This window comes from Saimiri boliviensis, chromosome 19, assembly GCF_048565385.1.
Source record: "Saimiri boliviensis isolate mSaiBol1 chromosome 19, mSaiBol1.pri, whole genome shotgun sequence".
Taxonomy (NCBI): Eukaryota; Metazoa; Chordata; class Mammalia; order Primates; family Cebidae; genus Saimiri; species Saimiri boliviensis.
This window is the reverse complement of record NC_133467.1, coordinates 39173134-39187121: the sequence shown is the minus strand read 5'-3', so window position 1 is coordinate 39187121 and position 13988 is coordinate 39173134. Positions and strand designations below refer to the sequence as shown.

Below are 13988 nucleotides of genomic sequence, written 5' to 3'. Positions count from 1 at the left end.
TTGAGATTTTAGACGTCACTTTTAACATCTCAGCTCCAGCTGTGAGAGGATGGGAGGCAGGAAGTAGAGCACAGGCCCTGAGAGGGGGTGGGCAGCCTGGCCCCTGCCAACCGCCCCGTGCTCCCACAGACTGCAGCGTGGGGGACCCTGGGCACCCTCAGGACCTTCCTGAGCTTCAGCGTGGACAAGGATGTGCAGAGGCTGCTGAGGGCCATTACCGGCCAAGGTGAGCCCCTTCCCCTCCGCACTTGAGGCTGCCTTTTAGAGCCACTCTGTAGACCACGGAGGACCCAGGAGGGAGGAACTAGCCATGCTGGGGAAACGTTCGTGGATGGCCTTCATTCTTTCGTGCCAGGCACTGCAGTAGGTGTGTCATACCCATCTTCACAACAGCCCTGTAAGGCAAGGCTTATTATTTGCATTTTCCAGATGAGGAAACTGGGCCTCAGGGAGATGAGGAGGCTTGCCCAAGGTGGCTCAGCTCGTAATGACAGAACCGGGATTCTCATCTAGGTCAACCAATCCCCCCAAATCATTTTTTCTTACCACCCCACCAGGCCACCTTTGCCCTGGTCTGGGTCAGATTTGCATGCTGTTTTGGCATTTTATTTGCAACTTCTTTTGAGATCAAATGGAAGGGGGTGAAATAGCTGATGCTCCTTTCCTTCCTAACCCTTTTCCTGGAGCTCCTTCCCTCCTCCAGGGAGTAGGGGCATCCCAACTATGTAAAGGTCCTGCTGGGCCGGGCACGGTGGCTCACACCTGTAATCCCAGCATTTTAGGAGGCCAAGGCGGGCGGGTCAAGAGGTCAAGAGACAGAGACCATCCTGGCCAACATGGTGAAACCCCATCTCTACTAAAAATACAAAAATTAGCCAGGCGTTGTGGCGTGCGCCTGTAGTCCCGGCTACTTGGGAGGTGAGGCAGAGAATCGCTTGAACCCGGGAGGCAGAGGTTGCCGTGAGCCGAGATCGCGCCCTGCACTCCAGTCTGGCAGCAGAGCGAGACTCCATCTCAAACACAAAGACCCTGCTCACAGCCAGCCCTCATCTCGGTTCAGGTGTGGACTGCTGTGCCATTGTCGAGGTGCTGACCAACCGGAGCAGAGAGCAAAGGCAGCTCATCTCTCGAGCTTTCCAGGAGCGCACCCAACAGGTGAGACCACGCTGACCTCCCACAGCAGTGGACTGGGGTGGGAGACCCCCTGGAGGACTCGCGAGACGGCAACAGCCACAGGGGATGAAACCCAGCCCAATCTTCCCAAACCAAACCTCCCCACGCTTCTGGGCTCCTGCCCCTCACCCTCGTGCCCCTGCTGTGGGGACAATCGATTGTAGGACCTGCTGAAGTCCCTACAGGCAGCGCTTTCTGGCAACCTGGAGAGGATCGTGGTGGCTCTGCTGCAGCCCGCAGCCCAGTTTGACGCCCAGGAATTGAGGACAGTGCTGAAGGTAGCAGGAGGGGAGACTTGCTGGGGTGTCTGGGGATGGGAGAAAGCTTCGCCCGCTCCAGAGTCCCCTTCTCGTCATCCCATATTGTCCCTTAGAAGGAGAAGCGGCCAGCGTCTGCCCGTCTGTCTGCCATTCGAAGGACCTGGCCGGTCTCAGAGTCGACTCCCAATTTCCTGTAGGCTTCAAATTCTGCTGTGGATGTGGCCATGGAAATTCTTGCCACCCGAACCCCAGCCCAGCTGCAGGAGTGCCTGGCAGTCTACAGACACGGTAGGAACACGGAGGGAGGGGCCCCCGGTGCGGAGCAGGGTCTGTAGGCGGCCTCTCCTCTCCTGCACTCCCCATAGGTGAGCTATCTGGCAACCTGGCCTCCTAAGTTCCATCCCCTTGTGGTCTTTCCTCCTTCCCCAACCGGTGCTCCCGAGGGGAGAGAGCCAGTGAACTGGGGTGACAAACCCTCTGGAGGACTCGAGATCATTAAAAAAAAAGAGAAGCAAAACTGGGCGTGGAGGCTCATGCCTGTAATCCCAGCACTTTGGGAGGCCGAGGCCAGTGGATCATGAGGTCAGGAGTTCAAGACTAGACCGGCCGACATGGTGAAACACCGTCTCTACTAAAAAATACAAAAATTAGCTGGGCCTGGTGGCTTGTGCCTGTAATCCCAGCTACTTGGGAGGCTGAGGCAGGAGAATTGCTTGAATCAGGACCTGGGAGGTGGAGGTTGCAGTGAACTGAGATCACGCCACTGCACTCCAGCCTGGGCTACAGAGCAAGACTCCATCTCAAAAAAAAAAAAAAAAAAAAAAAAGCAGCAGCAGCAGCAGCACGGCTGGGCATGGAGGCTCACACCTGTAATCCCAGCACTTTGGGAGGCCAACGTGGGCAGATCACCTAAGGTCGGGAGTTCGACACCAGCCTGACCAACACGGAGAAACCCCGTCTTTACTAAAAATACAAAAAATTAGCCAGGTGTGATGGCACATGCCTGTAATCCCAGCTACTTGGGAGGCTGGGGAAGGAGAATCACTTGAACCCAGGAGACAGGAAATTGGGAGTCTACTCTGAGACCGGCCATGTCATTAGGATGGCAGACAGACGGGCAGTTGCGGTGAGCTGAGATCATGCCATTGTCCTCCAGCCTGGGCAACAAGAGTGAAACTCTATCTCAAAAAAAAACGAAAACAAAAACAAAAACCAAGCAGGCCAGGCACAGTGGCTCATGCCTGTAATCCAAACACTTTGGGAGACTGAGGTAGGCGGGTTGCTTGAACCCAGGGGTTCAAGACCAGCCTGGGCAACATAGAAAAACCCCATTAGTGCTAAAAAAAAAAAACAAAAAAAAACAGCTGGGCATGGTGGTGCATGCCTGTGGTCCCAGCTACTCAGGAGGTTGAGGTGGGAGGATCACCTGAACTGAGCTTGGGAAGTTGAGGCCATGGTGAGCTGAGATCATGCTATTGCCATTGCAATAGCATGGGTGACAGGAGTGAGAGTATGTCTCTCTCTCTCTCTCTCTCTCTGTCTCTGTCTCTCTCTCTCTCTCTCTCTCTCTCACACACACACACACACACACACACACATATAAAAAGAGAGAAGCAATGATTAACCATCTTAATCTGGAGCTCCCTCCAAGGCAGATTCCAAAGTGATAGTCCCAAAGGTATTCATGTCACCTTCCCAGCCCCTTGCCGTCCCTGTCATCACACCACATTCCAAGCTGAGCCCAGCCTTGCCGCAGCCTGGGGGAAAGATGGGAACCTGCCCTCTGAGTCATGGGTGTCACCTCTCGTGCCCCTGATGGCTGTCCTTGCTTGGCTGCAAGTGTCTCCCCCACTAATTTGTGGCTTCTTCCCATCCTCATCTCACCACCCCTTCCCCACCCTCACCACGTTGTCTTGCTTTCTAATTTTCCTCTGATGTGTAATCTTGGCCTACATTCTTCTTTTGAGACAACATCTTGCCCTGTAGCCCAGACTGTGAGTGATGTGATTGTGGCTCCCTGTAGCTCTGACCCTCCTGGGCTCAATCCTCCCACCTCAGCCTCCGAAGCAGCTGCGACCACAGGTGTGCCACCACCATGCCCAGCTATTCTTGTATTTTTTGTAGAGATGGGTTTTGCTGTGTTGTCCAGGCTGGTCTCAAACTTCTGGGCTCAAGCCATCCTCCTTCCTCGGTGTTGCAAAGTGCTGGGATCACAGGCACGAGCCGCCACCCCAGCTGTGGCCTGTGTTCTTAATCCCTCTCCTACCCTCCTTCCTTCTTGCATCTGTTTCTCTCTTCTACTTCCTTTTCTCCCTTTCCTGCTCTTTTCCCCTCCTTTTTCTTTTTCTTTTTCTTTTTTTTTTTTGAGACGGAGTTTCGCTCTTGTTACCCAGGCTGGAGTGCAATGGCGCGATCTCGGCTCACCGCAACCTCCGCCTCCTGGGCTCAGGCAATTCTCCTGCCTCAGCCTCCTGAGTAGCTGGGATTACAGGCACGCGCCACCACGCCCAGCTAGTTTTTTGTATTTTTAGTAGAGACGGGGTTTCACCATGTTGACCAGGACGGTCTCGATCTCTCAACCTCGTGATCCACCCGCCTCGGCCTCCCAAAGTGCTGGGATTACAGGCTTGAGCCACCGCGCCCAGCCCTCTTTTTCTTTTTTTTTTTTTTTGAGACCTAGTTTCACTCTTGTCACCTAGACTGTAGTACAATGGTACAATCTTGGCTCGCTGCAAACTCTGCCTCCTGGGTTCAAGTGATTCTCCTGCCTCAGCCTCCCAAGTAGCTGCCTGCCACCACCCCCGGCTAACTTTTGTATTTTTAGAAGACACAAGGTTTTGCCACGTTGGCCAGGCTGGTCTTGAACTCCTCAGGTGACCACCCACAGCAGTCTCCCAAAGTGCTGGTATTAAAGGTGTGAGCCACTGCACCCGGCCTCATATCATTTTTCCTTACCTCCAACGGGGATGCCGGGTCCTAGCCATCTTGTGTTATAATACAGGTTTCCCTAGCCCTTCTTCACTGCCTGGCCCCACCTCTAATAATGGTTGCCTCCTGCCCAGCAGGTTGGGGATGAAGCCACCACACACCTTACAGCTCAGAGACGTTTTCAGGTGGCTGTGATGTTACTTGCGCCTTACATCCTGGGAAGTAGCAGCCGTGAAGCTACTCCAGGCCGGGCCTAGCAGGGCTGGGGGTGCATAGTGGGTCAGGCGTTCGGCAGGTCCTGGGAATATCTACGCTAGGAAAACTCAGGAGGACTCAGAGCGCTCCTTACCCCACCCCAGATTTCCAGGTGGAGGCCGTGGATGACATCACATCTGAGAGCAGTGGCATCTTGCGGGACCTGCTCCTGGCCCTGGCCAAGGTGAGGAGGACTGGCCTGCAAGGAAGGGAGTCACATTCAGTAGCCAAAGAGACGCGCCGGAGCAGGGAGCGTTGCTGTCCTGTAATGGACAAGAGGAGACTTTGGGAGAGACCAGGCTTTGCTTGTTGTTCTGGAGATAAAAAGATGCCCTTCCAAGAGCCTTCTAAGAACAGTTTCTCCTCCTAGGGGGGCCGTGACAGCTACTCTGGAATCATTGACTATAATCTGGCAGAACAAGATGTCCAGGTGAGCAGGGGGTTTAGGAGTGCACAGCCGCCATGCATGTAAATTGCCTTCCTCCACCGTATCTTAGAGCCAGTGACCTACATGCCCATTTGTCCTGCAAACCCTGCCTGGGAGAGGCAAATACCTGCCTGGGAGAGGGAGTTCTTAGTGATGTGATGGGGGGCTGAGGTGTCAGGTATCATCATAGCTGAAACTTTTTCTCCCACCTAGCCTCTGACTCCTGAGCTCACGACCGACAGATTCTCCTCTCATGAGCATTTGGGGGCAGAAAGCTTCCTCAGACCCTTTTGGGGATTATTTAACCTTGGGTACCAGGATATTTCCAAATCAGTGATTAGAGCTGTGAGGCTGGAAGGGCAGAGCCCCTCCCTTCGCTTTATTTCTTTCTTAAAAAGTAAAATAAAGAAAATGACATCACATAAATAAAAACAACTAGTAGGCCAGGCATGGTGACTCATGCCTGTAATCCCAGAACTTTGGGAGGCTGAAACAGGAGGGTCACTTGAGCCCAGGAGTCAGAGACCAGCCTAGGCAACATAGTGAGACTCTGTTTCTAGAAAGTGTTTTTTCAAATTAGCTGCACCTGTAGTTCCAGCTAGCTAGGAGGCTGAGGATGAGGTGGGAGGATCACTTGAACTTGGGAAATTGAGGCTGAGGTGAGTCCTGATCATGCCACGGCACTCCAGCCTGGGCGACAGAGACCCCATCTCACTCTCTCTCTGTCACACACACACACACCCCTAGTTTACAGGTCAAAATAACCTTTTCCAGCTGGGTGTGGTGGCTCACACCTGTAATTTAGGAGGTCGAGGCAGGTGGATCACTTGAGGTCAGGAGTTTGAAACCAGCCTGGCCAAGAGGGCGAAACCCTATCTCTACTAAAAATACAAAAATTAGCCAGGCATGATGGTGAGTGCCTATAATCCCAGCTACTCCGGAGGCTGAGGCTGGAGAATCACTTGAACCTGGGAGGAGGAGGTTGTGGTGAGCTGGGATCATGCCATTGCACTCCAGCCTGGGTGACAGAATGAGATTCTGTCTCAGAAAAAAAAAAAAAAGACAAATATTTTCCACCCTCAATCCCATTTCCATCATGATGGTGATAGATTCTGGGAACATCACACCCGTGGCTCCCTAGGCCCCCACCAGTGATCCTGACTCAGTTCTCCCTCCCAGGCACTGCAGCAGGCAGAAGGACCCAGCACAGAGAAGACATGGGTGCTACTCTTTACCCAACGAAATCCTGAACACCTCATCCGAGGTACACACAAGCCATCTTGTCTTGTCCCCTAGCTTGCTCTAATGATGAGTCTGGGCTGAGGAAGGTGGGGAGGGGCCACCCTTTCCTGTTACAATGAATCCCCCATTCATCTTTCTAACTGCCTCCCACACACACCGCAAGTGTTTGATCAGTACCAGCGGAGCACTGGGCAAGAGCTGGAGGAGGCTGTCCAGAACCGTTTCCATGGAGATGCCCAGGCGGCTCTGCTCGGCCTAGGTAGGGGACTGTGCAGGATTTGTGGAGTGAGTCTCTCTTGGGATGGGAGATCGTGGCCCTAGTCGTGAGCCTCCATCCTTCCCATCTTTGCTTCCAGCTTCGGTGATCAAGAACACACCGCTGTACTTTGCTGACAAACTTCACCAAGCCCTCCAGGTAAGAGGGGCACTCCTTTCCCTCCCCAGAACAGAAACTGGGGAGGAGAGAGGAGCCTCAGGTTGCTGCTAATGTAACCATCCCATATACACTGTCTGAACCTCTCCCTCCCAGGGCTTATGCACTATGGCTTACACAGGGGTGGAGGAATGAGCTGTGGTGAGAACTAACTTAGCTGACTCTCAGCGGCCCTGAGACTAACATTTTGGCCTTGTTAATGTCTAGGTGGCCAAATTGAGATATGAATCTGCTCTGTGAGACGCTGCCTTGTCCAGGTTCAGTTGTCGCCAGAGCGATGGTGATCACACTAGCAAGAATAATGACAAAGGCTGGCATTTCGTAGCTGCTGATTGTGTACGGCCTGTCCTGAGCATGGCACACACATTTGTTAATCCTCACAACTGCATCCGTCCTTATCTTATAGATGGAAAAACTGAAGCACAAAGAAGTTAAGTACCTTGCTTGAGGTCACACAGCTAGTAAGTCATACGGTCTCCCTACACAACACTTAATGATATAAGACATTTACAGTCCTGTGTCCACTCCTTGTGGCCTATACCATGAGTGCTCTTAGCACCCAAGGCCCCCTTTCTCCACACTGGTCAGCTTTTTGTTCCACATTATCCATCTTTTTTTTTTTTTTTGAGACAGAGTTTTGCTCTTGTCACCCAGGCTGGACTGCAGTGGGACAAGCTCAGCTCACAGCAACCTCCACCTCCTGGGTTCAAGCGATTCTCCTGCCTCCACCTCCCAAGCAGCTGGGATTACAGGCACCCACCTGTAATGGGTGGTGCTCAGCTAATTTTTTTAACTTTTAGTAGAGACAGGGTTTCACCATGTTGGTCAGCGTGGTCTTGAACTCCTGACCTCAGGTGATCCACCTGCCTCGGCCTCCCAAAGTGCTGGGATTGCAGGCGTGAGCCACCGTGATCACCCCATATTATCCATACTTAAATTGGCGACCATGGCTTGAATAGTTCCACCAAGAGAATCCAGTCTCTGTTGATTGAATTAGGTCTTCTGTTAGTAGAACTGTCCCTCAAAACCTATAAATAAAAAGTTCAGGTGGGGCATGGCGGCTCAGGTCTGAAATCACAGCACTTTGGGAGGCTGAGGTGAATGGATCACTTGAGGTCAGGAGTTCGAGACCAGCCTGGCCAATATGGTAAAACCCTATCTGTACTAAAAATACAAAAATTAGCTGGGCGTGGTAGCACATGCCTGTAATCCCAGCTACTCAGGAGGTTGAGGCAGGAGAATCACTTGAACCCAGGAAGCAGAGGTTGCAGCGAGCCGAGATTGTGCCATTGCACTCCAGCCTGGGCAACAAGAGCAAAACTCTGTCTCAAAATAGATCCATGAATTAATTAATTTAATAAATAAAAAGTTCACTCAGAGAAAATGTACAATTTGAGGAGACAAAGGTAGTTATCATTTTGGCAGCTGGAATAGCTTTCTGTAGACTGGTTGAGAAGCCGTCGTGCTATGTCGATGGTTGCCCAAAAGATAGTGAATATAAGCAGTTGTTCTGTCATCCAGAGATTTCTATCTTGACGGTAGATTATTATAATTGCCCAATAAAGCCTGTGTTATTGTAATGAGTCAACACTGATTCATTTGAAGAGTTGTAGTTATCTGTCTAAATTCCTGTCATAAATACAAACTATCCCAGCAGTAGATAATTTTGTAGTGTATTTGGATTACAAGACCCACACTTTTTTTTTTTTTCCTTTTGTTTTGAGGTGGAGTTTCACTCTTGTTGCCCAGACTAGAGTGCAATGACATGATCTCAGCTCACTGCAACCTCTGCCTCCCAGGTTCAAGCAATTCTTCTGCCTCAGCCTCCCGCGTAGCTGGGATTACAGGCATGCACCAACGTGCCTAATTTTGTATTTTTAGTAGAGATGGAGTTTCACTGTGTTGGTCAGGCTGGTCTTGAACTCCTGACCCCAGGTGATCCACCCGCCTCAGCCTCCCAAAGTGCTGGGATTACAACCGTGAGCCCCTCTGCCAGGCTTTTTTTTTTTTTTTTTTGAGGTGGAGTCTCACTCTGTCGCCTAGGCTGGAGTGTAATGTCGTGATTTCAGCTCACTGCAACCTCCACCTCCCAGATTCAAGTGATTCTCTTGCCTCAGCATCCCAAGTAGCTGGGATTACAGGCACGTGCCACCTCGCCCGGCTAATTTTTGTATTTTTTTAGAGACAGAGTTTCATCATATTGGCTGGTCTCGAACTCCTGACCTCATGATCCACCTGCTTTGGCCTCCCAAAGGGCTGGGATTACAGGCATGAGCCACCACAACCAGCCAAGACCCACACTGTTGAGTTAAGATGAGAGATTTATCTTAGAAGTAGTAGTCAGGGGCCAACCATGGTGGCTCCTGCCTGTAATCCCAGCACTTAGGGAGGCCAAGGTGGGAGGATCGCTTGAGGTCAGGAGTTCAAGACCAGCCTAGGAGACATAGCAAGACCACGTCTCTACAAAAAGAAAAAGAAAATTGGCCAGGTATGGTGGAACGTGCCTCTACTACCAACTACTTGGGAGGTTGTAGTAGGAGGATTGCTTGAACCCAGGAATTCAAAGTTACATTGAGCTATGATTATTCCACTGCACTTCAGCCTGGGTGATAGAGCAAGACACTGTCTCAAAAGAAGAAGAAAAGGAAGAAATAGTAGTCAGAAAATAACATACATCAATTATTCTGAATCTTTTATTTTTTTCTTTTATTTTTTTGAGACGGAGTTTCGCACTGTTGCCCAGACTGGAGTGCAGTGGCCCGATCTTGACTCTCTGCAACTCCACCTCCCAGGTTCCAGCAATTCTCTTGCCTCAGCCTCCCAAGTAGCAGGGACTACAGGTATGCGCCACCACACCTGACTAATTTTTGTTTTTTTTTTTTGTTTGTTTGTTTGTTTGTTTGTTTGAGACAGAGTTTCGCTCTTGTTACCCAGGCTGGAGTGCAATGGCGCGATCTCGGCTCACCGCAACCTCCGCCTCCTGGGTTCAGGCAATTCTCCTGCCTCAGCCTCCTGAGTAACTGGGATTACAGGCACGCACCACCATGCCCAGCTAATTTTTTGTATTTTTAGTAGAGACGGGGTTTCACCATGTTGACCAGGATGGTCTCGATCTCTTGACCTCGTGATTCACCCGCCTTGGCCTCCCAAAGTGCTGGGATTACAGGCGTGAGCCACTGCGCCCGGGCAATTTTTGTATTTTTTAGTAAAGACAGGGTTTCACCATATTGACCAGGCTGGTCTCGAACTCCTGATGTTGCGATCCGCCCATGTCAGCCTCCCAAAGTGCTGGGATTACAGGCATGAGCCACTGTGCCCGGCCCTGAATCATATTCTACTTCTTTCTTCTTTTTTCCTTTCTTTTTTTTCTTTTTGAGACGGAGTCTTGCTGTTGTTACCCAGGCTGCACTACAATGGCACAATCTCAGCTCACTACAACCTCTGCCTCCCGGGTTCTCCTGCCGCAGCCTCCTGAGTAGCTGAGATTACAGGCCCCTGCCACCATGTCCTGCCAATTTTTGTATTTTTAGTAGAGACAGGGTTTCATCATGTTGGCCAGGCTAGTCTTGAACTCCTGACCTCAGGTGATCCACCTGCCTTGGCATTCCAAAGTGCTGGGTTTACAGGTGTGAGCCACCGTACCTGGCCTGTATTTTTTTTTTGTATTATTTTATGAGGGATATGTAGATATATGAAAACAGATCGTGAAGAATATTTATTCAGAAAAACGACCTTCAGAAAATCAGCAATGGCTGATTCAGGACAAATTTGGACCAATCTCCAGTAAAAATGAATGCTCCTAGGGAAGATCCTGGGGCCATATGCAATGCCAAGTATATGATTAAGTATTGTAATTATAATTAGGCCAGGCACCGTGGCTCACACCTGTAATCCCAGCACTTTGGGAGGCCGAGGCAGGTGAATCACCTGAGGTCAGGAGTTCAAGACCAGCCTGACCAACATGGTGAAAACCCATCTCTATAAATATGCAATAATTAGCCAGGCACGGTGGTGTGCACTTGTAGTCCCAACTACTCGAGAGGCTGAGACAGAGAATTGCTTGAACCTACAAGGTGGAGATTGCAGTGACCTGAGATCGCGCCACTGCACTCCAGCCTGGGTGACAGAGCAAGACTCCATCTCAAAATAAATAAAATATACATATACATATACATATATATATATATATTTAAGGCCAGGCACAGTAGCTCAGTCCTGTAATCCCAGCACATTGGGAGGCTGAAGCAGGTGGATCACTTGAGGTCAGCAGTTTGAGACCAGCCTGGCCAACATGGGGAAACCCTGTCTGTACTAAAAATGAAAATATTAGCTGGGTGTGTGGTACACACTGTAGTCCCAGCTACTCAGGAGGCTGAGGCAGGAGAATCGCTTGAACTCGGGAGGTAAAGTTTACAGTGAGCTGAGATCACGTCACTGCACTCCAGCCTGGGTGACAGAGGGAGAAAAAGAAAAAGAAAAAAAAAAATTATTATATTTAATACAGCTTTGGTGTAAAGAGTACTTGTGGCCGGCCTCGGTGGCTCATGCTTGTAATTTCAGCACTTTGGGAGGCCCAGGTGGGTGGCTTGCATGAGGTCAGGAGTTTGAGACCAGCTTGGGCAACATAGTGAAACCCCATCTCTACTAAAAATACAAAAACTAGCTGGGTGTGGTGGCGGGCGCCTGTCATCCCAGCTACTCAGGAGGCTGAGGCAGGAGACTCACCCGAACCCGGGAGGTGGAGGTTGCAGTGAGCCGAGATCGTACCACTGCACTCCCACCTGGGAGACAGAGGGAGAAAAAGCGTACTTGTACAACGAGAGTATTCAGTTAATGAGTGACTCTTGCCTCAGTTCTATAATTTAGAGTAACAAGAGTTAGAAGAATGGACACTGGGGAGCAACTGGCAATTTTACAACAATACAAAACTAAAGGTGCTTGGGAGTTAGTAGACATTGGGCCCACTGGCACTCAGGTAATGAGTCCAAATGAATTGGAGCATCCTGTTTTACTTCATTTTCTTTTGTTTGTCAAAGGAGTTTATGGTCTGTGGGGATACCTAAGTGTGTGTTATAGGCATTTCTGCGAAGAGTCTTGTGAGCAGAGTGACTCAGGAAACTGAAAATGAGGGTATTGGAAATTAATTGGTGGCCAACACTGGTGCACAGAAAAAAAAAAAAAAACAGCAATTTTACACTTAAAAGTTTTTATTAGAACTCTTTCATAACAACACATTATTTAGTATAATCCATTATAATTCAGGATTTTGATAACTTGTACCTCTGTTATTTTATTAATTAATTTATTTTTTGAGACAGAGTCTTGTTCTGTCACCCAGGCTGGAGTGCAATGGTGTGATCTCAGCTCACTGCAAGCTCCGCCTCCCGGATTCAAGCAATTCTCCTGCTTCAGCCTCCTGAGTAGCTGGGATTACAGATGCCCCCCACCACACCTGGCTAATTTTTATATTTTCAGTAGAGATGGGATTTCACCATGTTGGCCAGGCTGGTCTTGAACTCCTGACCTCAGCCTCCCAAATTGCTCGGATTACAGGCGTGAGCCACCACACTTGGCCTGTTATTTCTTTTCTTTTTCTTCCTGTTTTTTGGGGGGGAGGTGGTGGGGGACAGAGTTTTGCTCTTATTGCCCAGGTTGGAGTGCAATGGTGCAATCTTGGCTCACTACAACTTCTGCCTCCCAGGTTCAACCTATTCTCCTGCTTCAGCCTGCCAAGTAGCCGGGACTACAGGTGTGCACCACCGCGCCCAGCTAATTTTTTGTATGTTTAGTAGAGACGGGGTTTCACCATGTTATCAAGAATGGTCTTGATCTCCTGACCTCGTGATCTGCCCGCCTCGACCTCCCAAAGTGCTGGGATTACAGGTGTGAGCCACCACGCCCGGCCTGTTATTTTTAAACTGAACCTTTCATTATTTAGCTAAAAAGCAGGAGGCCTGCTGCATGTACAGGGGTAAAAGAGCAACGTTGAACACTAAGGGTTCAGCATGGAGAAGCTGACAGGCAGAGACAAGCCCGAGAGATGGCCCTATTGGGTCAGAATCAGAACCAGAAGTCACACCGCCTGATCCTTATCCGAGCCCCGGCAGCTCGGGTTTATCCTCCTTGGATATTCACTAACTTGAAAGTTTAAAACAGTGTTCCTGGTTTTCCTGCTGGCAGTCTTATAATACGCACCAAGTCTCTTCCAGCCTTCCTGGTGTACCTGTCTTTGGAGCTGCTCACCACCAAATTGTGGAGGTGCACAGCTCTAAGCTAATGGCAGGGCCAGGAAAAACATGTGGAAGGAAGGAGAGAAATAAATACTCAAGCTGCCTGCACAGAGACTGATCTTTCCTGCTGTGTCATCTTTCACGAGGATGGACGAAGATAACTTTTGTCCAAGATACTGTATAACGTATACTCCTAGCCCTTGCCCCCCTCCCTACAGGAACCCTCCATGCCATTCAATCCCTTCTCTCAGTGAGACTCTCACTAATTACCCACCATCTGTTTCTTCCCCCTGCTAGGAAACCGAGCCCAATGACCAAGTCCTGATTCGCATCCTTACCTCTCGATGTGAGACCGACCTTCTGAGTATCAGAGCTGAGTTCAAGAAGAAATTTGGGAAGTCCCTTTACTCTTCTCTCCAGGTGAAACTTGGCTACTTCTTAGCCTGGAGCCCCAGGGCCATCACTCCTCACCTCCACCCTCACTCCCTGCACACAGCTGAGCATAGTTTGGCCAGGAGAAACCCAGGAGTCTTTGGTTAATGTAGTGCAGGACTCTGAGCTCCAGGGAGGACCCTTCCCTTCCAGATGAACTGTGAGGGACCAGCCTAAAGAAGGGGAGAGTGTACTTGGGCCATAGTGTGGGTGGATCTTTCTAATACTGAATTCCCTTGTCTGCAGGATGCAGTGAAAGGGGATTGCCGGTCAGCCTTTCTGGCCTTGTGCAGGGCTGAAGACATGTGAGACTTCCCTGCCCTCACCCCACATGACATGCGAGGATCTGAGAGTTCCGCGTTTGGCTGAACCTGCAGGAGACCTGCTGGGCCTCCAAATAGGATAACCCCTCACTGAGCACCACATGCTCCAGCTTCTTGTTGAGGCTGGAACGGTTTCTTTAAAATCCCTTAATTTTCCTCATCTCAAAATTATATCCGTACCTGGGTCATCCAGCTCCTTCTCGGGTGTGGGGAAATGAGTTCTGATCGTTTCTGCCTCACTCATCCCTCCTGTACCCTGGCCAGAACATCTCGCTGATACTTGAA

The 13988-nt window shown here is 50.2% G+C and overlaps 1 protein-coding gene across 10 annotated transcripts in view; it reads left to right on the top strand.

Moving 5' to 3' along the window:
• The window catches only part of ANXA9 (annexin A9), a 19262-nt gene extending 5274 nt beyond the window's left edge, over nucleotides 1-13988 (top strand). For 7 of the 10 annotated variants that reach the window (XM_074390142.1, XM_074390140.1, XM_074390141.1 and 4 more), the window contains 10 exons: nucleotides 130-226; nucleotides 1061-1155; nucleotides 1338-1451; nucleotides 1631-1721; nucleotides 4721-4800; nucleotides 4987-5046; nucleotides 6223-6307; nucleotides 6449-6544; nucleotides 6642-6700; nucleotides 13246-13988. In XM_074390142.1, coding sequence (XP_074246243.1) covers nucleotides 130-226; nucleotides 1061-1155; nucleotides 1338-1451; nucleotides 1631-1721; nucleotides 4721-4800; nucleotides 4987-5046; nucleotides 6223-6307; nucleotides 6449-6544; nucleotides 6642-6700; nucleotides 13246-13488 — 1020 coding nt within the window. In that variant the 3' untranslated portion in view covers nucleotides 13489-13988. Of the gene's footprint in view, nucleotides 1-129; nucleotides 227-1060; nucleotides 1156-1337; nucleotides 1452-1630; nucleotides 1722-4720; nucleotides 4801-4986; nucleotides 5047-6222; nucleotides 6308-6448; nucleotides 6545-6641; nucleotides 6701-6925; nucleotides 9559-13245 lie in introns of all 10 variants that reach the window. The other 3 variants (XM_074390143.1, XM_039460129.2, XR_012515119.1) reach the window with 2 other exon arrangements.